The sequence below is a fragment of the Lampris incognitus genome, chromosome 5 (genome assembly GCF_029633865.1).
Source record: "Lampris incognitus isolate fLamInc1 chromosome 5, fLamInc1.hap2, whole genome shotgun sequence".
Taxonomy (NCBI): domain Eukaryota; kingdom Metazoa; phylum Chordata; class Actinopteri; order Lampriformes; family Lampridae; genus Lampris; species Lampris incognitus.
The window spans coordinates 47,756,584-47,779,525 of NC_079215.1; the positions used below are offsets into that span (position 1 = coordinate 47,756,584).

The following is a 22,942-nucleotide window of genomic DNA, read 5'->3' on the forward strand; positions in this document are numbered from 1 at the left end:
TATCATCTGAATGGCAAAGTCATTATAATCCAATCCCGCACTTTACGGCATTAAAGATGTAGTGCATTTAAATCGTATTTCCAATATAGGTCCACCCCTCCATCATGTGCTCTTGAACTGTCTCCTCTATTGAGAGCTCATTCGCGCTTGTTAGTATCGCGATACCGGGTGAGATCTCGGTCTAGCCACATGACCCATCATAACACACACAGGGGGCGGGGCCGCGCACTCAGGGGTGAGATCATGGCGGCTGACGGAGAATCGCTGGAGTCCTGGCTCAGTAAGTTCATCCCTGGGATGGGGATTTTCTCAAATTATGTACATTTTAGACAGTTACGGGTTTCATGTACGACGAGAGGCGTGTGGTAACGTTATGGATACTCACATAACGACGCGTCCCCCCCCCCCAAAATAACTCGCTGTCAAAAACAGCTGCTGTGCGCGGAGGGGTGCTGCAGGTCAGATGAAGCTGTTGTGACCACATGCGTGGAGTTGTTGTCAGCCCTTAGCTTCACTGAGCTGGTGATACCCAAACCCTATTTTCTCTTAGTCCCACGGAGTTATTTTGGTTTTCTGGATAGCAGTCTGCCTGTTGTCTTTATAGTCGGCGTCTGGGTAACTAAATGAATGAGCTGAGTTGCCTTCGAGTTTAAACAGATCAAACACCACGGAACCGTCTAACTACACGAAATCATATGTCGAAAACGTGTTAAATAATCTCTAGATTAATGTGCACTGGCCTGTCCAGACCTCGATTCTTGCAAGGGGACGTTTTGAGGCTTGGAAGTCGAGGATCGACGAACCCTTGGATTTAAATCCCTCTATCACAACCAAGTACCAACCCATGGGCAGACTAGCCTTTGTACAACGAGTAGTTAGCTAACGCTGTGGATTAACGTTGATGTTAGATGATATATTTTTCTTTCACAGATAAAGCCACCAATCCCTCCAATAGACAAGAGGATTGGGAGTTTATTATGGGATTCTGTGACCAAATCAATAAGGAACTGGAGGGGTATGGTCATGTTCAGTTAATGTATTTTCTGTGATTCATAGCAACTGATCACTGTCTTATAGATTACTGCCCATGTCCCTGCACGGGCAAAGAAATAGAATAAGACCATTAAATCTCAAAGAACCTATACTACTGGTGTCTACTAAGACCAGAACAAGATTCCCCTCCACTAATCTAATATTTTTTTTTCAGTCCACAGATCTCTGTGAGATTGTTGGCTCACAAGATTCAGTCCCCACAAGAATGGGAGGCAGTACAAGCCTTGACGGTATGTGGCTTAACCTTTTTTTAAGTTTAATATTAAGTGTTATTATCCAAAGGAGTTGAATCAAGTGCAACTGGACTTGGTATATATCCGTGAAGACGTTTCGCCTCTCATCCAAGAGGCTTCCTCAGTTCGCGCCTTTCTGACTAGACGAAGCTAGTCTGACTGGCTGGTGATAAGACTCAGAATTTGTCCTCTTGGAGTCGTTGTCAGAGCTATAGATGTCCATGGCTCTTTGTGTCCCGATGTTTATATCTATACATCTATAGCTCTGACAACGACTCCAGGAGGATAAATTCTGAGTCTCATCACCAGCCAGTCAAACTAGCTTGGTCTAGTCAGAAAGGCACGAACAGAGGAAGCCTCTTGGATGAGAGGCGAAACGTCTTCACAGATATATACCAAGTCCAGTTGCACTTGATTCAACTCCTTTGGATAACCATGACCTGGATGAATGAGAACATTCACAGACATCAAGTGTTATTATTATTATTATTATAAAAACAACAAGTATATAATATAGTGTATACATAATAGATAAATGTATAGCATAGTTTGTTTCTAATATATTAGTACATGATATAATACAAGAGCATAAGATATAAAGTTATGATAATATATAAGCAATATAATCTTACTACTACTACTACTTTCAGCTGCTACCGTTAGGGGTCGCCACAGCGGATCATCCGTTTCCATTTCTTAGGCAATATAATACAATATATAAGGATAATAATGTATTAATTATTCAGCCATAACAAAAGTCTGTATAGTTGTGACATAGCTGTTGTGCATACACGTACCTCCTCCAGTATTGTATTTATTATTTAATTTATTTTGTGAGTGATATATTCAAGTACTAGAAGCTGCTGTAAACTGGTGTCAAATTCCTCATATGCATAAGCACACTTGGCCAATAAAGTTGATTCTGATTCTAAAGCATCTGAGCACAAGATGAAGAAATTCATCTGTGTTGTATCACTATTTTATACTCACTGCCCCCTCTTCTTGGAACTCCCTCCCCAAGCATATCAGACACTGCTGCGATCTGCCCACATTCAAGTCATTATAATCCGGACTTGCCTCTTCAGACTTGCTTTCATCTGTGATTTATGTGGTTTATGATGTTTGTTTTTCTTCCCCTTTTGTATCTGTCTAAGTCGGAGAGTACTGCTGGTGTCATGTGTGGCTGCCGCTTCTCCCTCTCGTAGCACCCCCTTCCCATCCACCCCTGTATGTTTGCGTTATGTTTATCTGTTGTCTTGTTTCACCCCGTTTATTGTAAAGCGACTTTGAGTGTTAGAAAAGCGCTATATAAGTTTAATTTATTATTATTATTATTATTATTATCCTTTCCACTTTTGCAGGTTCTTGAAGCTTGCATGAAGAACTGTGGGGGAAGATTTCGCAATGAAGTGGGAAAATTTAGATTCTTAAATGAATTGATAAAAGTGGTTTCACCCAAAGTAAGTAACTTAGATGTCAGAAGTCACCCATCCGCTAATATTGGTGCTCCATACTATTCTAAACTGTAAAAAGTTATTCCTTTTCAGTACCTCGGGGACAGAGTCTCAGAGAAAGTCAAGGCCAAAGTGATCGAAATGCTGTACAGTTGGACGATCTCTCTATCAGATGAGACTAAGATCTCTGAAGCTTATCAGATGCTGAAAAGACAGGGTAAGAACTGGGATGGGAAACAACTTTCACAATTCAATATAAATGTATTACTAGCAAGTTAAAACACAATGTGAGTGCAGCATAATGGCAATATAACATCAAAAATCTGGTTATTAAAAGAATTAAGGTTTTCCCATTATTAGAATATGAATGTTTCCTTTAAGGTATCAAAAATCTGGTTATTAAAAAGTTCAAGGTTGTCCTGTTGTAATTAGAATATATATGTTACTTTTTAGGTATTGTTTCAGTTGACCCAACTCTCCCCCCTGATGGTACACTATCACAATCACCTTTATCACGTCCCAAGAATCCAGTGTTTGCTAATGAGGAGAAGAGCAGGGTAAGAAGAGATCTAGCTTTAAGATGTAATAGAACAGAGTTTAACATTCAAAAATACACTACTAGCACCCACACAAACTTTTTTAGATCAAAGGCTTTGCATTACTCAAATAAAAATGGCATCATAGGGGTGCATTGAGGGTGTTGAAATTGCTCCCTTAATTTCAAGAATGTTTGCATCAGTACTGTTGATGTCCTTGTTTCTCACGGGTCCAGTCACACTGTGACATTCACATGATACGGTCCCAATTGCATGTTTATTTTGCTTCCACTCAAGTTGATATATGAATGAAATTTGTTTGTTCAAGTCCTGGGAGCTCAGTTTGCTTTGGCTGCCCCTGCCTGAGTCGTCCGTGGGAAAGAGGTTAAGATATTACTGATTTTATTGGTTGTACTCTCCTGTTCCTGCAGAGATTAACAGAGCTACTGAAGAGCAAAAAGCCTGATGATCTGCAGGAGGCTAACCGTCTCATCAAGAACATGGTCAAGGAGGTAAGACTGTAGTATTAAAGGAATATTTTTTGAAGGCTATTGCTATTTTATACTCCCCACTTACGTAGTACATAGATAGGTTTCATTTTCACAGTCGTCCATCCCTTTTTACTTCGTGGACTCGAGGCTCCATTTTGTCATCTGAAGTTTAATGCAATTAATGGGGGACAAATCCACAATCCTTGTTCATTGCAAAAAAAGAAAAACAACACTACGGTTCATAGTTTTTATTGCCAAATTCCCTCTTAGTGTTTGCTTTGTTGTGTCCCAGAGGGAGTGACTCCAGTCAGTAATTGCTTGTAGGCTTTGTTTCAGGAAGTAGCAGGGTAGGAAATAACCATAACTTTAAAAACGACCGTACATTTTTAAAATGACCACTCGAATTTGCTATGATAGACTGCTATAGCATCATGGTAGCTTTGGCTGAACTGCGGAGTGGTTTGTTTTTGCACTTAATGAGGATTGTGGATTTTTCCTCCTTTAATTGCATTGAACTCTAGATGGCAAGCCTGTATGTCCATTATGAAGAAAGGATGGATGACTGAAAACGAAACCTACTTATCTACTACATGAGCAGTGAGTATGAAATTGGGATAGATTTCAAAAATTCAGAACTATTCCTTGAAGTGAAACACAGCAGCTCAAGGTTGAGGAAGTTGTCAGTCACACTGTATGTCCATGTAAACCCTTGCTGCTGTACTTACACTTCAGTTTGTAAACATTGTCTTTTGCAGATGTAAAAATCCACTAGGTTTCCTTTTTCAGGTGAATATTAGACACAAGCTAGTGGCTGTGCACTGAAATGTACACATTTCTTGCTTTTAAGTAAAACGCATGGGTTTGAGCAGCCATTTAGCTTTGACAAGTTCTGTTGGTGCCAGTAGTCATTTGGGATGTATGCCATTGAGCTTAGGCACTTGTCAGCAGCCCCCAAGATGTAAAAGTATTTTTTTTCTTTTTTTTTTGAGGATGAAATGAGAATGCTGAAACAGAAGCAGCAAAAGAGCACCCTGGAGGAAGTCAACAACAGCGTCAAACTCCTCAATGAGATGCTATCTCACTTCAGCACAGACGACTCCACGGATGGAGATAAGGAGCTCATTAAGGTTTGTTTCCCTCTCATCTACCACCAGTCACTGTTTCTAAATCATCTATTTCTTTCCATTTCCATTGGTCACTGTAGATGCGGTAGAACCATTAAGATTGTTCCGAAATATATGGCCCATATCCGTCCTGCACTCCAGGCAACCTAAAGCGAATCCCTGCTGTTAAATTTAAAATTTTATGTCCAACATGGTTGTGAGACCAGCTATGTTATATGGTTTGGAGACAGTGGCACTGACGAAAAGACAGGAGGCGGAGCTGGAGGTGGCAGAGTTGAAGATGCTAAGATTTTCACTGGGAGTAACGAAGAAGGACAGGATTAGGAACGATTATATTAGAGGGACCGCTCAGGTTGGACGGTTTGGAGACAAAGCAAGAGAGGCAAGATTGAGATGGCTTGGACATGTGTGGAGGAGAGATGCTGAGTATATTGGGAGAAGGATGCTGAATATGGAGCTGCCAGGGAAGAGGAGAAGAGGAAGGCCAAAGAGGAGGTTTATGGATGTGGTGAGGGAAGACATGCAGGTGGCTGGTGTGACAGAGGAAGACACAGAAGACAGGAAGAAATGGAAACGGATGATCCGCTGTGGCGACCCCTAACGGGAGCAGCCGAAAGTAGTAGTAGTAGATGTCCAACATGCACACTTTGTGGAGTTTGATGAAAACGGTGTCACTAACTAAGACAGAAAACGGTTAAGGATTGATTCACATCATAAATTTGGATTTTGAACAAGTTACATAAGTCTTTCTTATAAGCTCGACTGGTGGTTCCGCTTCTCTTTATGGGTTTTTTTTTCTTTTTTCCCACGCCAAATGGTCTCTTGGATGGGTATCAGTAACGGTGCTACTACTACATTAACGGGACTACTACTCTTACCAATACTGCTTATCGATATGGTACTTTAACAGTACTCTTATCAGTTCTTTTTGTTCTTTTTTAAGCGAAATAAAAAAAGCAATCAAGAACAGATTCAACATTGCTTTATTTGCTCATGCTTGGACAAAGTGTTACTTTTCATCATTAACCCATGTTTGTATAATTTAGTTAACTCCGTGTGGGCTCTAGGCGGCTAGTATACATAACGCACGTGAGGTGGATGGGGCAACGAGAGATGAATTGCGAGCTAGGCAGTCAAAAACTGCATTTCTCTGCCTGTACTTGATGCACTTTCGCTAGATGTTTCCTAAGATTGCTTGTGTTTCCACCTTTACATGCAAAAGACTTGTTGCACTTGTGGCAACGAGCATTGTCAGCATCGTCTCTAGTGAAGTATAAGCAGACTTCTGACCATTTAGTTCTTTCTCTGCCATTGTCTACTAAGAGCAGGCTGTGTGTGTGTGTGTGTGTGTGTGTGTGTGTGTGGGGGTGAAAAGAGGAGCCGAGTGCGTAAGTCTCCCCTGCCGGTACATAGCCTCTCTACCGCCAAGACTCCTGCAGTGCCTCCTCGTGGCCACACACGGTAACTGGGTACCTTGCGGTCCCTGGCTAAACTGTAGGGGATCTCGGAGCTACAGTGGTCCCCAGAGGTCTAATGCGCAGGCCCATGTGAAGTGGATACGCCCTGGCATTGACCAACCACTGTCCCACTGCCTTGTGGGTAAGTGTAGGACGACAAAGGCTAGGGGAGCACACCCTGAGAGATAAGCAACGTGCATGGCGGCGCACGATAGGCGGTCCTCTGACAGACTGGAGCTCCGGCAGCCTCCTGCAGCTGTGGAAGAGTGCTGGTCGTCTTGGGCCCCCCTTGCCACCGGATCCCACCCTCTCACAGTGAAGAAGTGCTGCTGGGACATGCGCACCCCCAGCGGCACTGTAAATAATCTCTTTGCGCAGGTATCCACCTCTGCCTCGGTGAGACCAGCAACCGGAATATGGATCAAAGTCTGGCGGCGATGGGGTGTCTGGTGACGGGAGCAGGTATGAATGCACTGGAAGCTCCTAATCAGACCCCTGCACGCCAGCGGCACAGGGCTATTCATGGTCGCCAGCAGCTGGGCTTGAGTGGCAGCTGCTCTCGGCAGACCCCTGTGTGTCTGAGCAGCCCTATTTAGGAGCCACACTGCTCACCCCAACTGGGGAGGGGCCTAGAAAAGGTGGCCTAAACATTGCCCACTCAAAACATCCTGGATAGGCTACCGCACCTATCGGGACATTCCACTCTGCGGTCGAAATAAAAAAAAGAAAATAATTCCCTTTAAACTGGCAACATGGAACATAAGAACTCTGCTGGACGTTAATGCCGAAAGACCTCAGCGAAGGACTGCACTAATTGCAGCGGAACTCAATCGCTACAATATTGACATTGCTGCACTCAGTGAAACCAGGTTCCTGGATGAAGGCTCCCTGAAGGAGGACACCTACACCTTCTTCTGGAAGGGATACCCTGCAGGAGGACAACATCAGCATGGTGTGGGATTTGCAATAAAAAACAGCCTCCTACCAAGACTCACTGAAACACCGATTGGCATAAGTGAAAGACTCATGTCGCTCAGGATCCCTCTGGCCAAGAAACGTTATGCCACCCTCCTAGGTGCCTATGCACCAACACTGCCATCAGAGGATGACGTAAAGGACCGCTTCTATCAGTCACTAGATGAGGCTCTCCGTCATATACCCAAGGAGGACAAGATCTTTTTGCTGGGCGATTTCAATGCCAGAGTGGGGAAAGACAACAAGGTGTGGAGTGGTGTCATTGGTGGGCATGGCATTGGGAAAGTCAATGCAAATGGACTGCGCCTCCTAAGCCTCTGTGCTGAGCATGGCTTGACCATCACAAACACCCTCTTCCAATTAAAAAACAAGCACAAAACATCCTGGATGCACCCACGCTCCAAACATTGGCACCTATTGGACTACATCATTGTGAGACGTGCTGATACAAAAGACGTCTTACTCACTCGTGCAATGAGAGGTGCTGAGTGCTGGACAGATCACCGGCTCATCATGACCAGGCTCCAGGTGGAGGTACGCCCTGCTGTTCGTCTCCAAAGGTCAGGAAAGAAGAGGCTTGACTGTACCCGGCTAGAAAAGGCTGAGGTCCAGAACAATCTCCGCCTCTCTCTGGCTGAAAACCTGGAAGACATTGAGCTTCTCTTGAGCACGGATGATTCCATTGACAGGAAATGGTCTTCCGTGAGCTCCAGACTCTACAAGGCAGCATCCCAATCCATCGGTTACAAGAGCAGAAAACACCAGGACTGGTTCAATGACAACACAGGCACAATAACTTCCATACTCAAAGGCATGCATAAAGCACACAGTGCTGTCCTCAACAATCCCACATCAGCTACACTCCGGCAACAATGGCAAGCATCCAGGAGAGAGGTGCAGTCAAAATTGCGTGCCCTGCAGAATGAGTGGTGGATATCGAAGGCAAATGAAATACAATCCCATGCCGATAGAAATGATATGCACAACTTTTATGATGCAGTGAAAACCATCTACGGCCCAAGAAACTGCTCTGTCTCCCCCCTGAAGTCTGATGATGGTACCACCCTCATAAAAGACCAGAAATTCATCACAAAAAGATGGGCAGAACATTTTGAGACTCTTTTGAACCAGCCCTCCCCAACCGATCCCTCGATCTTGGATGAACTACCTGTCCGCCCCACCATCCAAGACCTTGACCTTCCACCAACCTTTGAAGAGGTTCATTGTGCAGTTAGGTCGCTGAAAAATAACAAGACCCCTGGCCCTGACAGTATCCCTGCAGAGATTTTTAAACAGGGAGGCTACCTCTGCACCCGTGCACTTTTCCTGTTCATCTCACACGTATGGAAGAACGAAACTGTCCCTCAGCAGTGGAGGGATGCTAACATCATCTCCATATATAAAGGCAAAGGAGACAAGTCCCTCTGTTGCAACAGCCGTGGCATTTCACTACTGGCTGTTGCTGGAAAAGTCCTGGCCAAACTCATGTTACACAGGCTGGTAAAACACATCTCAGAGGAGCTGTTGCCTGAGTCACAGTGTGGGTTTAGGAGGAATAGGAGTACTGTGGACATGGTGTTCACAGCACGGCAACTCCAAGAGAAGTGCAGGGAGCAACATCAGAACCTCTTCATAGCCTTCATCGACCTGTCAAAGGCTTTCGACACAGTCAACAGGGACATCCTATGGAACATCCTCCTGAAGTTTGGCTGTCCACGAAAGTTTGTCAACATCCTTCAAAGATTTCACGTGGGGATGATGGCACGTGTGACCATTGGAGGCCAGGAATCTGAGCCCTTCAGGGTGTGCACCGGGGTACGTCAGGGGTGCATCCTTGCTCCAGTTCTTTTTAACATCTTCCTCCTGTGTGTGACATTGCTGCTCCACAAGGAAATCAGGAAGGACAGTGGGGTTACTGTGGACTTCAGACTAGATGGAAACCTATTTAACATCCGTAGGCTCCAAGCGGTCACAAAAATGACATCGGAGCACATCATTGAGTTACAGTACGCAGATGACTGTGCAGTTGTGGCCCACACACCCGAGGCACTACAAGCTACCCTTGCAGCTGCTACAAGGGCGTATGGTAGGCTGGGGCTCTCTACAAATGTGAAAAAGACTGAAGTAGTATGCCAGTGGGCATCTACTCCTCCATCTCATTCACCAACCTTCAACATCTCCGACAAACCACTTGCAACAGTGGAATCCTTCAAATACCTGGGCAGCTTTCTCTCTGACGACTGCAGCATCGACAGGGAGATGCAAAACCGGATTAAACAAGCGTCATCCTCTTTTGGCAGACTTAGGAGAAGGGTCTTTCAAAACAAAGACCTCAACCTCCACACCAAAATATCTGTCTACTTGGCAGTTGTCATCACGACTCTCCTCTACAGCTGTGAGGCGTGGACCCTGTACAGCCACCACCTCAGGATGCTTGAGGCCTTCCACATCAGATGCCTACAATGCATCCTGAGGATAACCTGGCGTGACCGAGTGCCCCATACTGAAATACTCCGCAAGACCAACTGCATCAGCATGGAGGCTACCGTCACCCAGCACCAACTTCGATGGCTCGGTCACGTCATCAGGATGCCAAAGGAGCGCTTACCGCGTAAAGTGCTGTATGGCCAGCTACATCTTGGCCGCCGCTTGGCAGGGGGCCAGAAAAAACGGTACAAAGACCAGCTGAAGACCATCATAAAGAAGTGCGGCCTGAACCCGAGCCAGCTGGAAGACACTGCCGCCCAACGCTCCATCTGGCGGCAGCTCTGTCAACAAGGGGTGCAAAACCTCGAGAAGGACCGCGGTGATCGACGGACCAGAAGACGTCTGAAGAGACATGAAGCCAGTACCACACGTACACCCCCAGTCAGTGATTTCACCTGTTCTGTCTGTGGCAGACATTGTGGATCGCGGATTGGGCTTTACAGCCATAAGAAGACTCACAAGTGACAGAGGCAGGATTGTCATCATCGGACACGACGGACAACCTAAAGGAAGGAGGAAGGAGTGTGTGTGTGTGTGTGTGTGTGTGTGTGTGTGTGTGTGTGTGTGTGTGTGTGTGTGTGTGTGTGTGTGTGTGTGTGTGTGTGTGTATGCACGTGCATCTGACAGAGCAAGGCAGAGAGCTGGCCCCACCCCTCGGCTTGCACATACGACAGGCTCTGAGAGAGAGAGATCTCTCTTCTGGATTGGTATTAGCGAAAATGCATCATAGACAAATGTCTTAAATCTTATTGCAAATTAGAAACAGAGTTGGTGAGATAAAAGGTGCAAGATAACATTTATGTAGCCTAAGTAAAGAGGAAATTTCTTTTTTTTTCTTTTTTTCTTTTTCTTTTTGGATTCCCCACTTTTTCTCCCCAGTTGTACTTGGCCAATTACCTCACTCTTCCAAGCCGTCCCGGTCGCTGCTCCACCCCCTCTGCCAATCTGGGGAGGGCTGCAGACTAGTGGAGTCACCAGCCACTTCTTTTCACCTGATAGTGAGGGAGTTTTCCCAGGGGGACGTAGCACGTGGGAGGATCCCGCTGTTTCCCCCAGTTCCCCCTCCCCCACCGAACAGGCGCCCCGACTAACCAGAGGAGGCGCTAGTGCAGCAACCAGGACACATACCCACATCCAGCTTCCCACCCACAGACACGGCCAGTTGTGTCTGTAGGGACGCCCGACCAAGCCAGAAAAGTGGGGATTCGAACTGGAGATCCCCGTGTTGGTAGGCAGTGGAATAGACAGCTATGCTACCTGGATGCCCTGAAATGTATTTTCTTAATTTTTCCAATAATGACAGCAGAACCGTTAACGTCGGCCCTTATCAATACTACAGTCTTTAATAATTTAGCACTGGTGCCCATTTAATACCGGGTTTTGGTACCCATCCCTACTCTTGGGGAATACATAAACTGCATTTACCATGCTTGTCTTTTCAAAAGCATCATATTGTTTCCCGATGGGGGACTAGCTCTCTGCACAATACATTTGCCTGAGATTGCGATGCACAAGCATGAGCAATCTGCTATGGACTGGATGCTGTGGACACTGTTCACCTCAGTACAGTTTCTACTGTTGGGATTTGCATAGCGCTTGCTCAACCAATTCTTTGCCAGCAGTCCGATCAAGAAAGCTTACGTGATATTCTCTACCATAATACACACCCTCAACATTGCCAAATAACCACTTTGCACTCACTTAGCTGTTTATAGGTGTTGTCTGGTCTTGCTATAAAACAGGGTTCGTCAAAAGGCAATCCATCCCAAATGGATTCATTCATTATCCATAATCGTGAATTAAGCAATTGTTTATATACAGATTTTGTTTCTCTTTAGTGTGCGTGATCATTATGTAATTTTATGTACAGTGGTTGAATGGCTCCTCTAGAGCTGTTTATCAGTGAAATATTTCATATGCCTCCAATTTGTGGACTGGTACTTCTTTCCCAGTGATACTGTTATGCCTGAATGAATATTTAGTCTCATAATGCTTGACTTCCCATTGTTTGTCATTCTTTCTTACAGGATTTGTATGGTGATTGTAACAAATTCAGACGGATTGTCTTCCAGCTCGCCACTGAGACTGAAGATGACGACAGCAGCTTGGGTGAGAATTCTTCCAGTTGCAACTCCATTGACTTTGTGAATCACGTTTCATGACTTCAATTGCCCATCTTTGGCAGGTTTATAATTTACAAGGGTCATGGCATGACACTAGACCAACATGTCGTCTTCGTTCTGGTCGGTTCTGAAACTTGTGTGTGCAAAACTTTGCTGTCACTGTCAAGGAAATTTGATTTTGTCAGTATCACAGTATGCTATGAACTATGTCCAAGTCTGACCTTTGACCTCATGCATTTACTAGGAGTCATCCTGCAGGCCAGTGATGACCTCTCCCGTGTCATAAACTCCTATAAGGAGATTGTGGAAGGGCAAATCATCAATGGAGATAGAGAAGAAGCGCTTAAAACACCATCGACCAAACAGAGTAAACATTATCACTGTCTAAGCAAAATTTTGTTTATGTGACCTGTGTATTTCTTAATATTTTGACACAGAAGGTAATATCTATCACTAATGACTACCATCACTCATCTTCCTTGCATCTTTACATTGTTGACATTACATCTTTGTTCTCTCTGTCCTTTCTGTCTCTGTACTGCCTGTCGGACAGACTCCAAACCACCAGATGGCACCACAAACCAGTCAGAGATCCTAATCGACCTGGCAGGTCTGGACCTCCAGAGTCCTTCTTCACCTGACCAGCAGTTCATAGCCTCCTCCCACTCCATTCCTGCTGATCTGCTCCTTGGGTCTGATACCACCAGTAGACCCCAGTTCCCGAGTATCAGCAAATCCTCCACAGCACTCTCCCTGCTAGATGGAGAACTATTATCTCTGGGTAACATATCACATAACTATAGTCAGTCCTATCACTCATGCTACATTTTTTTGTTTTTTTACACAACAGTGATGTGCCTCTCATTAATTAGATGCAACTATTGTTACTACTACTACTACTTTCGGCTGCTCCCGTTAGGGGTCACCACAGTGGATCATTCGTTTCCACTTTTTCCTGTCTTCTGCATCTTCCTCTATCACCACAGCCACCTGCATGTCTTCCTTCACCACATCCATAAACCTCCTCTTTGGCCTTCCTCTTTTCCTCTTCCCTGGCAGCTCCATATTCAGCATTCCTCTCCCAATATACCCAGCATCTCTCCTGTACACATGTCCAAGCTATCTCAATCTTGCCTGTCTTGCTTTGTCTCCAAACCGTCCAACTTGAGTGGTCCCTCTAATATAATCATTCCTAATCCTGTCCGTCTTCATCACTCCCAATGAAACTCTTAGCATCTTCAATTCTGCCACCTCTAGCTCCACCTCCTGTCTTTTCATCAGTTCCACTGTCTCCAAACCATATAACATAGCTGGTCTCACAACCATCTTGTAAACCTTCCCTTTAACTTTTGCTGGTACCATTCTTTCACAGATAACTGACACTCTTCTCCACCTACTGCACCCTGCCTGCACTCTCTTCTTCACCTCTCTTCTGCACTCCCCATTACTTTGGACAGTTGACCCCAAGTATTTAAACTCATCCATCTTCGTCACCTCTATTCCTTGCGTCGTCAACATTCCGCTGTCCTCCCTCTCATTTACGCATAGGTATTCTGTCTTGCTCCTACTGACTTTCATTCCTCTTTTCTCCAGTGCATACCTCCACCTCTCCAGACTCTCCTCAATCTGCACCCTACTCTCGCTACAGATCACAATGTCATCTGCAAACATCATTGTCCACGGAGACTCCTGTCTGATCTCGTCCGTCAACCTGTCCATCACCATTGCAAACAAGAAAGGGCTCAGAGCCGATCCTTGATGTAATCCCATCTCCACCTTGAACCCATCTGTCATTCCAACCGCACACCTCACCATTGTCACACTTCCCTCATACATATCCTGCACCACTCCTACATACTTATCTGCACCTCCCGACTTCCTCATACAATACCACACCTCCTCTCTCAGCACCCTGTCTTATGCTAGCTCTAAATCTACAAAGATACAATGTAACTCCTTCTGGCCTTCTCTATATTTCTCCATCAACATTCTCAAAGCAAACATCGCATCAGTCGTTTTCTTTCGTGGCATGAACCATACTGCTGCTCGCTAATCATCACCTCTCTTAACATCGCTTATATTACTCTTTCCCATATCTTCATGCTGTGGCCGATCAACTTTATTCGTCTGTAGTTGCTACAGTTCTGCACATCGCCCTTGTTCTTGAAAATCGGTACCAGTATGCTTCTTCTCCACTCCTCAGGTATCCTCTCACTTTCCAAGATTGTGTTAAACAATCTAGTTAAAAACCCCACCGCCATCTCTCCTAAACATCTCCATGCCTCCACAGATATGTCATCAGGACCAACTGCCTTTCCACTCTTCATCCTCTTCATAGCTTCCCTCATTTCCTCCTTGCTAATCCACTGCACTTCCTGATTCACTATCCTCACATCATCCAACCTTCTCTCTCTCTCTCTCTCTCTCTCTCTCTCTCTCTCTCTCTCTCTCTCTCTCTCTCTCTCTCTCTCTCTCTCTCTCTCTCTCTCGCTCTCTCTCTCTCTCATTTTCTTCATTCATCAGCCCCTCAAAGTACTCCTTCCACCTTCTCAGCACGCTCTCCTCGCTTGTCAGCACATTTCCATCTCTATCCTTGATTGCCCTAACATGCTGCACATCCTTCCCAGCTTGGTCCCTCTGTTTAGCCAATCGGTACAAGTCCTTTTCTCCTTTCTTAGTGTCTAACCTGTCATACAACTCAACATATGCCTTTTCCTTTGCCTTACCACCTCTCTCTTCGCTTTACACTGCATCTCCTTGTACTCCTGTCTACTTTCTTCATCTCTCTGACTATCCCACTTTTTCTTTGCCAACCTCTTCCTCTGTATAATTTGCTGTACTTCCTCATTCCACCACCAAGTCTCCTTGTCTTCCTTCCTCTGTCTTGATGTCACACCAAGTACCTTCCTAGCTGTCTCCCTCACTATTTCTGTAGTGCCTGCCCAGCCATATGGCAACTCTTCACTACCACCCAGCGCCTGTCTTAACTCCTCCCTGAACTCCATACAAGTCTTCCTTCTTCAACTTCCACCATTTGATCTTCAGCTCTGCCTTCACTCTCTTGCTCTTTTTGGTCTCCAAAGTTATCCTACAGACCACCATCCAATGCTGCCTAGCTACGTTCTCCCCTGTCACCACCTTGCAGTCTCCAATCCCTTTTAGATCACGCCTTCTACATGAGATATAGTCCACCTGTGTGCACTTTCCTCCACTCTTGTACGTTACCCTGTGTTCCTCTGTCTTCTTGAACTATATATTCACCACAGCCATTTCCATCTTTTTTGCAAAATCCACCACCATCTGTCCTTCCACATTTCTCTCCTTGACACCATACCTACCCATCACCTCCTCATCACCTCTATTCACTTCCCCGACATGTTCATTGAAGTCCGTTCCAATCACCACTCTCTCTTCCTTGGGTACCCTCTCCACCACGTCATTCAACTCACTCCAGAATTCTTCTTTCTCTTTGATCTCACACCCAAATTGCGGGGCATATGCACTGATAACATTCATCAACACACCTTCAATTTCTAGCTTCATACTCATCACTCTGTCCGACACTCTCTTCACCTCCAGCACACTCTTGATATACTCTTCCTTCAGAATTACCCCAACCCCATTTCTACTCCCATTCACACCATTGCAGAAGAGTTTCAACCCACCTCCGATACTCCTGGCCTTACTCCCCTTCCACCTGGTCTCTTGCACACACAGTATGCCTACCTTTTTTCTTTCCTTCATATCAGCCAGCTCTCTCCCTTTACCAGTCATAGTGCCAACATTCAAAGTTCTGATTCTCACCTCCACACTCCTACCCTTCCTCCTTTCTCTCTGCCTCTGGACATGCCTTCCCCCTCTCCTTCGCCCAACGGTAGCATAGTTTCCACCAGCACCCTGCTGGTTAACAGTACCAGTGGAGGTCATTGGTAACCCGGGCCTTGACCATTCCGGTATGTAAATCTTATCTATTTATTTGATTTGGCAAAGATTTTACACCGGATGCCCTCCCTGACTCAACCCTCCCCATTTATCTGGGCTTGGGACCGGCACTAAGAATGCACTGGCTTGTGCATCCTCAGTGGCTGGGTTAGATGCAACTATTGTTAACACTTTAAAAAAAAGATAACTCTGTGAACTTGCAGGGATGTATGTCATTGGCTGGAAAGAAAAAAAGTAATGAAATGTATATGTTTGTTTCCAGGTCTTAATGACCCTGTTTCTGCTCTAAGTACATCAGCCATACCAAAAGATGAAAACTGGAATGATCAGGTGACATCTTTTCAGGTCAGCATATTATGAGCAACTGACTTCCAGCAATGTTAACTCCCAGATGTCCCAGACTGTTCCTGACTAATAATGATTACATTTGTCATCATTTGCTCTAGGAATTCGGCCTGAATTTGGACCTTTGTGGCATCAGTTCTGTTCCAGCTACTGCACTTTCAATGCCTGAAGCTGTTGCAGATGCTCTCTCCACTACAATAGCAGCAGTTAGCCTTCCTCATCCTCCAAAAGCAGATTCCACCTTAAGCTTCCCTGGCCCGGTCTTCTCTACACCGCCTTTGTCCACGGAATTGGTCTCAACATCAGTCATCCTCCCACAGCCAATCCTTGGTCCCGAATCTACAAGTGAACCCCTGGCTGCTCTTTTCCCATCACACAGCACAGCCTTCACCTTGCTCCCATCTGCTGCTACATTAACCAACCCAGCCATCCCACTAAAGGTATCCGGTTCAGGTTTCTTCTCTCCCAGTGCTTCTGCCCAGTCAGTCTCTCTCACCCACACTCAGCAAGACTTTGACATGCTGGACCTGGGCCGCCCTAAAACGTGAGTATTAGTTTAATTGAACGATTTATTTATTGGGCTAGTCAGGACTGGTTTTGGAGAATTCTCACATTACAGTTGAAGATGTGATGGGCTTTGTTTGACTTTTTAGTTTCATCCAAACACAAATGTAGTATCTTACAACTTGTAACTGTTATGACAACTGCAGGGTTCCTATTGAAACATGGAATGGTAGTTAATTTTGTCATTAATCTGTCATTTAAAATCTTACGATTAGTCAGCAAGTTCTTTGTTGTCTCTGTAAATCTATAAATGATAATTTTGTCATTTAGACACTGATTGAGTCTTTTGTAAACCATACAGTATGCCTGGCACAATGGACAATTTGCTGGGCATGGGCGAAAGTTTGGCTGCTTCCACTGCTTTGTCTTCTTGTCCTGGTATCCGGCCTTCTACATCCATCCTGCCGCTTGTGGGAGGGATGCAAGCAGACTCCATTCAACCATTTGTAATGGGTCAGGCTGATGATAGCCCGCTGTTACGCTCCCTGTCCCCCGTCCTTCCCTTGAGCCAGGCCAGTCCAGCTTGGGGGCAAGAGATCTCCCTGGCTGATGTCCATGTCTCTCTGGATGCCATTAAGCCAAGTGGGTACCAAGATATTTTAGAACCTGAATTACTTTATGTTTATTCATATATATAGTGTTATGCTCATAACCATTTACCATTTTATGACAATACTGTTGAACAATTGTTTTTTCTGACTGTAATAAGTAGATTCTGCACTATGACAATAGCAGAACATATCGATTAAAAAAGCTCTTGCTTTTATAAAATGAGAATGATGATGATGATGGTGCTCCACAGGCCAGCCACAGTACGAGCTCTTGCAATTTACCGGATGTTTTGTTTCAGTTGTATATCAAACTATCACTGTATAATCAAATGTGATTGATAAATACTACTCGAGATCGGGCAAACAATTTATGGATTATACAGCCTCCATCACCTTCCCCTACCAGTGGAAATAAAAAATAAACAACGTAGCTGGCTGAGAACAACGGAAATTTAGCGGGAACCGATGCACTCTGCAGAACAAACACTGGTGGTAGGCGATCTGGTAGTCTTTCCTGACTAGCAAGACAGCTCTTAAAACCTCTGTTACCATAGCTGTGGCTTGTAAATGTCTGCCTGTTCAGGAACAAGATTGATAAGGTCCTGCTACTGATCCAAACTAAGGTGGACTTTAAAAATTGCTCTGCGATCTGTCTGACAGAGACAAGGCTAGACGAGCCTATTCCAGACTCAGCTGTGTTCTCCCCTGGATTTACAATACATTGGGCCGACAAGTCGGCAGCACTCAGTCAAAAGTCCAAAGCAAGCAGCATCTGCTTCATGATCAATGACCGCTGGTGCAATGATTCCACCCATCACTATCAGTACAGCACCCCTGGCTTGGAATACATGTCCATCAAATGTAGACCATACTACCTACAAAGAGAGATTGCATTGGTTATAATGACAGGTGTTTACATTCCACCCATGCAGGCAAAAGAAAGCGGCCCTGAGCCATCCATGAGCTAGGCAACATATCTCCGATTAACAATAAAACCACCCTGACTCAGACATAATAGTGTTGGGAGATTTTAATAACACTGACTTATCACAAGAACTTACACTTTACAAACAACAGGCTGACTGCCTAATGAGACAACCAGATTCTAGACCCCTGCAACCGCTCATTAACTGCAGCTTACTCAGTGTATGCAAGAACGCCCCTAGACAACTCAGACCATGCGATGATCTACTTGGTCCTGACTTATAGACAGAAAAGTAGAATTGTTAAACCACAAACTAAAACCGTTAAAAACTGGTCCAGTGAAGCAATTGAAACACTAAGGGGCTGCTTCGAATGTACCAACTGGAACATTTTCAGTGAGTCATGTGATACATTAGATGAATACACAGATACATACATAGGCTTCTATGGGTAAAGCTGTATGCCATTTAAGTCAGTGAGGTGTAAACCTTGGTTACGTGTGAATTACTGGAACTGCACAAAAAGAAAAATGCTTCCTTCAGAAATGGAGACAAAGCAAAATACAAAGCGGCTAAATTTGAACTCAGACCTGCAATAAGGAAAGCCAAAGCCACATGTGCCAAAGATCTTGAGGGAAGATTTCAAGTCAAGCCAATTTTATTTGTATAGTCCATCACAAATTTGCTTCAAGGGGATTTACAGCAACACAACATCCTGTCCTTAGACCCTCAAATCTGGAAATTGACAAGATTTCCCAAGAATGATTCCAAGACGATACAGAAATGTCTCCAGGAAATGACAAATTGCAAAAAACGCTCAATCTTTCCCTGACACAGACCCTAAGCTGCGACATAAACTGAATGCTTTCTGTGCCCGATTTGAAAAGCCCATTGCTTTCTTGGCCCCAACACAATCTTCAACCTATTTACCCCCACCTTTTATAGTTGAAATAAGTGAGGTCAGCAGCGTGTTCCACAAACTGAACAAAAAGAAAGCAGCAGGCCCAGACCATCTGACCCTAGCTTTACTCAGCAATTGTCTAGACCAGTTTGCTCCAGTATTTACTGACACCTATAATATCTCACTCTGTCTGTCAGTAAATGGTCCCTGCCTGTTTCAAAAACTCCACTGTCATTACCATCCCAAAATCAGCTAAGATCTCTAGCCTCAACGCCTACAGGCCAGTAGCCCTGTCATCAGTGGCCATGAAAGTCTTTGAAAGACTAGTCCTGGCTTACATCAAGTCATGCACATTTTCCTTGATGGATCCACTACAGTTTGCATATTGTCCAAACTGCTCCACAGGTGATGCAGTCAACCTGGCACTGCACTCACTACACCCTTCAACACCTGGAATCTAATCACTGCTGTTTATTGACTTTGGTTTGGCATTTATACCATCAACTCCTTCTCCTGTTCAAGAAACTCCAGGACATGGACATCAACCCTTCTGAGTGCCTTTGGTTTTTGGACTTTCTGAGCGACAGTAGCCAGGTTGTTCAAATCGGCAATCTAGCGTCTCACCCCCTCACCCTCAGCACAGGGGCACCACAAGGATGTGTTCTGTCACCACTGCTCTTCCCCCTCTTCATGAATGTCTTTGTATCTACTGACAACTCCATTAAGATACTGAAGTACGCTGATGACACCAAGGTTGCTGGGCTCATTTCCAAGGATAATGAAATCCTCTTATCGTCAAGTGGTAGAGTGTAATCACACGGTGTAAGGATAGCAACCTGGTCCTAAACATAACCAAAACCCAAGAAATAGTCATAGATGGGGCGTCCGGGTAGTGTAACGGTCCATCCCAGTTCGAATTCCCGTGTTGCCTCCGGCTTGGTCGGGCATCCCTACAGACACAATTGACCTTTCGTATAGTCCCGCCCCCCTTAGTTACTGTTGCTATGCCCGTCAAGCATTTCAGAACTATCCAGGAAGTAGCCGGAAAACACTAAAACATGAAGGAAGAAATCAGCGCATTGTGTGGGTAAAAGTAACAGTAATAATACGTTAGCTGTATTAGCTATCAATAATAACTAGTAGCAAGCTTAGCTTGGAGCAGACAGGTATTTTTGTTGATTTTGGATTGATTAAACTGGCCATGGGGTCTGCTATACTGCGAAATCTATTGCCGACATTGCGCTTCTTGTGTTCTGGGTTTCGGGAAGGTAAAGAAAATTACACCCCCTCCAAACTTTTCAGAAATCTAGTATCCGATTTGCAGATCCCATGGGCACACCGTTTCAGCATTTTGCTGTGTGTTTGAAAGCTTGACGGACCGTTGCTAAGGTAGAATTGGACAAGCACCGTTCTGGGCCGGTACTTTGCGAAAGGTAGAATTGGACAAGCACCGTTCTGGGCCGGTACTTTGCGAAAGGTCAATTGGCCTTGTCTGTGGGTGGGAAGCCAGATATGGGTATGTGTCCTGGTCGTTACACTAGCGCCTCCTCTGGTTGGTCAGGGCGTCTGTTCAGGGGGTGGGGGGATTTGGGGGAATAGCGGGATCCTCCCATGTGCCACGTCCCCCTGGTGAAACTGTTAGGTGAAAAGAAGCGGCTGGCAACTCCACATGTATCGGAGGAGGCATGTGGTAGTCTGCAGCCCTCCCTGGATCAGCAGAGGGGGTGTAGCAGCAAATGGGAAGGCTTGAATGAGTGGGGTAATTGGCGGGATACAGTTGGGGAGAAAGGGGGGGAGGTCAAAAAAATAGTCATGGACTTAAGACGGAACAAGACAATAAAGAAACCAATTCAAATCAACAACCAGCCAACTACCATAACCAATTCCTTCAAATTCCTTGGCATTCCCATCAGCAATAGCTTGAAATAGGACATTAATTCCAACCACCTCATCAACAAAGCCCAAAAGAGACTATACTTTCTCAAACAACTCAAAAAATTCAGAGGCACACAGCATTTACAGGTACAGTTTTACACCGCCATCGTTCAGAGCACCCTAACCCTGTCAATAACGAGCTGGTATGGAAGCACACCCAAAGATGCAGTAAAGAAAAAGCATCAAGAATTACCAGCTGCAACCGCTCTTCGCTGCACTTCATATGTACCCAGTTCATCATTAAGTTCATCATTAAGCATGCAACCAAAATAATCAAGGACCCCCGCCCCCCTTCCACCCAGCTCACCGCCTTTTCCAGCTAACTCTTCACTAGGTGGTGCTATAGATCCTTGGGTGGAGGGACAGAACGCTTTGACAGAAGGTTCTTTCCCCATAGTGATTCAGAAACTGAAATTTATCCCCTAGGCCCCCCCCCCCATGATGCGGACTACTCAGTCAATTAATCAAGTTGCATTTTTTTTAGGGCGCTTTTTCGCTGCAACAGCCTGACACTTTGTCCTTTCTCTGGTGACTTTAAATGTATATATTTTACTTTGCACTGTTTTGTACTTTCCTGTCTGTCGTCTTTGCACTTCTGCTGTTGTGTGTAGTGAATTGTAATGATTTCTTCAATACTTGTACTGAAAGCCAAATCCACCAGCCTAGCTATGTGGTAATAAAAGAAACTTGAACCTTGAAAAGTGGGGAAAGAACAAAGTTTATATAATTTAATCACAAACACATCTAGTCTTACACTTTAGCAAATGACTGCATGCTTGTCATTGGAGACATGATTCACTTTTATCAGATCACAAATATACATTAATGTACAGATAAACATGCCTGTGTATCCAGCCAATCTTATCAAAGTTGATAAGTTGACCTCCCTGAGGTTTCTTTTTCCCCCCTCTATTGACCTTCCTGAGGTTTCTTCATATTGTTTCTCCATGTTAAAGGTTTTTTTTTTTTAGGGAGTTGTTCCTTATCCGATGCTAGGTTCTGAGGACAGGATGTTGTATTACTGTAAAGTCCCCTGAGGCAAATTTGTAATTTGTGATATTGGGCTATGCAAATAAAATTGGCTTGACTTGACTTATCTCCGAGATATACAGATACACAGGGAAATGTAACAATTCTGCAAGTGTAATTAACACTAATACAAGAATTATAGTTTTTCTAATTGACGGTTCAATACCAGTAGCTGTAGATGTATTGTCCTTGATTATGATGCTGTTTTTGGACTGAAATAAACCGCTGTGGGCAGCAAGTAAATGGCTCAGTAAACTGAACAAGACACAAATAAAATTTGACTAAATTTAAAGGAAACTTTCATTGAAAGACAATGAATAAGCCCAACTATGTTGTAAGTAAAAAGCCTCTCTTATTTCTTTAGTATATACGTAAAGTCGGTAATACTTTATCTAAGGGGGTCGGAAATTACCTAATAATTTCCTAGTAATAAGGTGGTAATTATCATTTAATTTCTTAGAAATAATGTTGAAATTTCCTAGCAATAAGGCGGAAATTTTTATAGGTAATTTTACAGCTAACCCTAACCCTAACTACAAGGTAATTTCAACCTTATTTCTAAGAAATTATGTGATAGTTACCACCTTATTACTAGGAAATTACAAGGTAATTTCTGACCCCCTAACATAAAGTGTAACCATGAAGTCTAATATAGTGACAGGAAAATGGAGGAGATAGTTTGCTAAACATTGCATTTTATACAGTTGTATGCTGAACAATTGTTTCCTATATGGTACTTGAGGCGAGTCATGGCCCAAGCTGTCTGGCTTTTTTGCTCTTGTGGCAAATTTTAAGCATTGATTTTTATTTTATTTTTTT

General features: G+C 44.4%; 1 protein-coding gene across 1 annotated transcript in view; it reads left to right on the forward strand.

The window, feature by feature from the left end:
- The first annotated feature begins 243 nt into the window (after window positions 1-243).
- Window positions 244-22,942, forward strand: part of LOC130113021 (ADP-ribosylation factor-binding protein GGA3-like) — a 32,992-nt gene continuing 10,293 nt past the window's right edge. Inside the window, exons 1-13 of the mRNA XM_056280538.1 lie at window positions 244-280; window positions 931-1,015; window positions 1,208-1,283; window positions 2,834-2,957; window positions 3,194-3,297; window positions 3,708-3,788; window positions 4,757-4,894; window positions 11,838-11,919; window positions 12,178-12,300; window positions 12,487-12,714; window positions 16,138-16,205; window positions 16,322-16,764; window positions 17,086-17,366. Of these exons, the coding sequence (XP_056136513.1) occupies window positions 244-280; window positions 931-1,015; window positions 1,208-1,283; window positions 2,834-2,957; window positions 3,194-3,297; window positions 3,708-3,788; window positions 4,757-4,894; window positions 11,838-11,919; window positions 12,178-12,300; window positions 12,487-12,714; window positions 16,138-16,205; window positions 16,322-16,764; window positions 17,086-17,366 (1,870 nt within the window). The remainder of the gene's footprint in view (window positions 281-930; window positions 1,016-1,207; window positions 1,284-2,833; window positions 2,958-3,193; window positions 3,298-3,707; window positions 3,789-4,756; window positions 4,895-11,837; window positions 11,920-12,177; window positions 12,301-12,486; window positions 12,715-16,137; window positions 16,206-16,321; window positions 16,765-17,085; window positions 17,367-22,942) is intronic.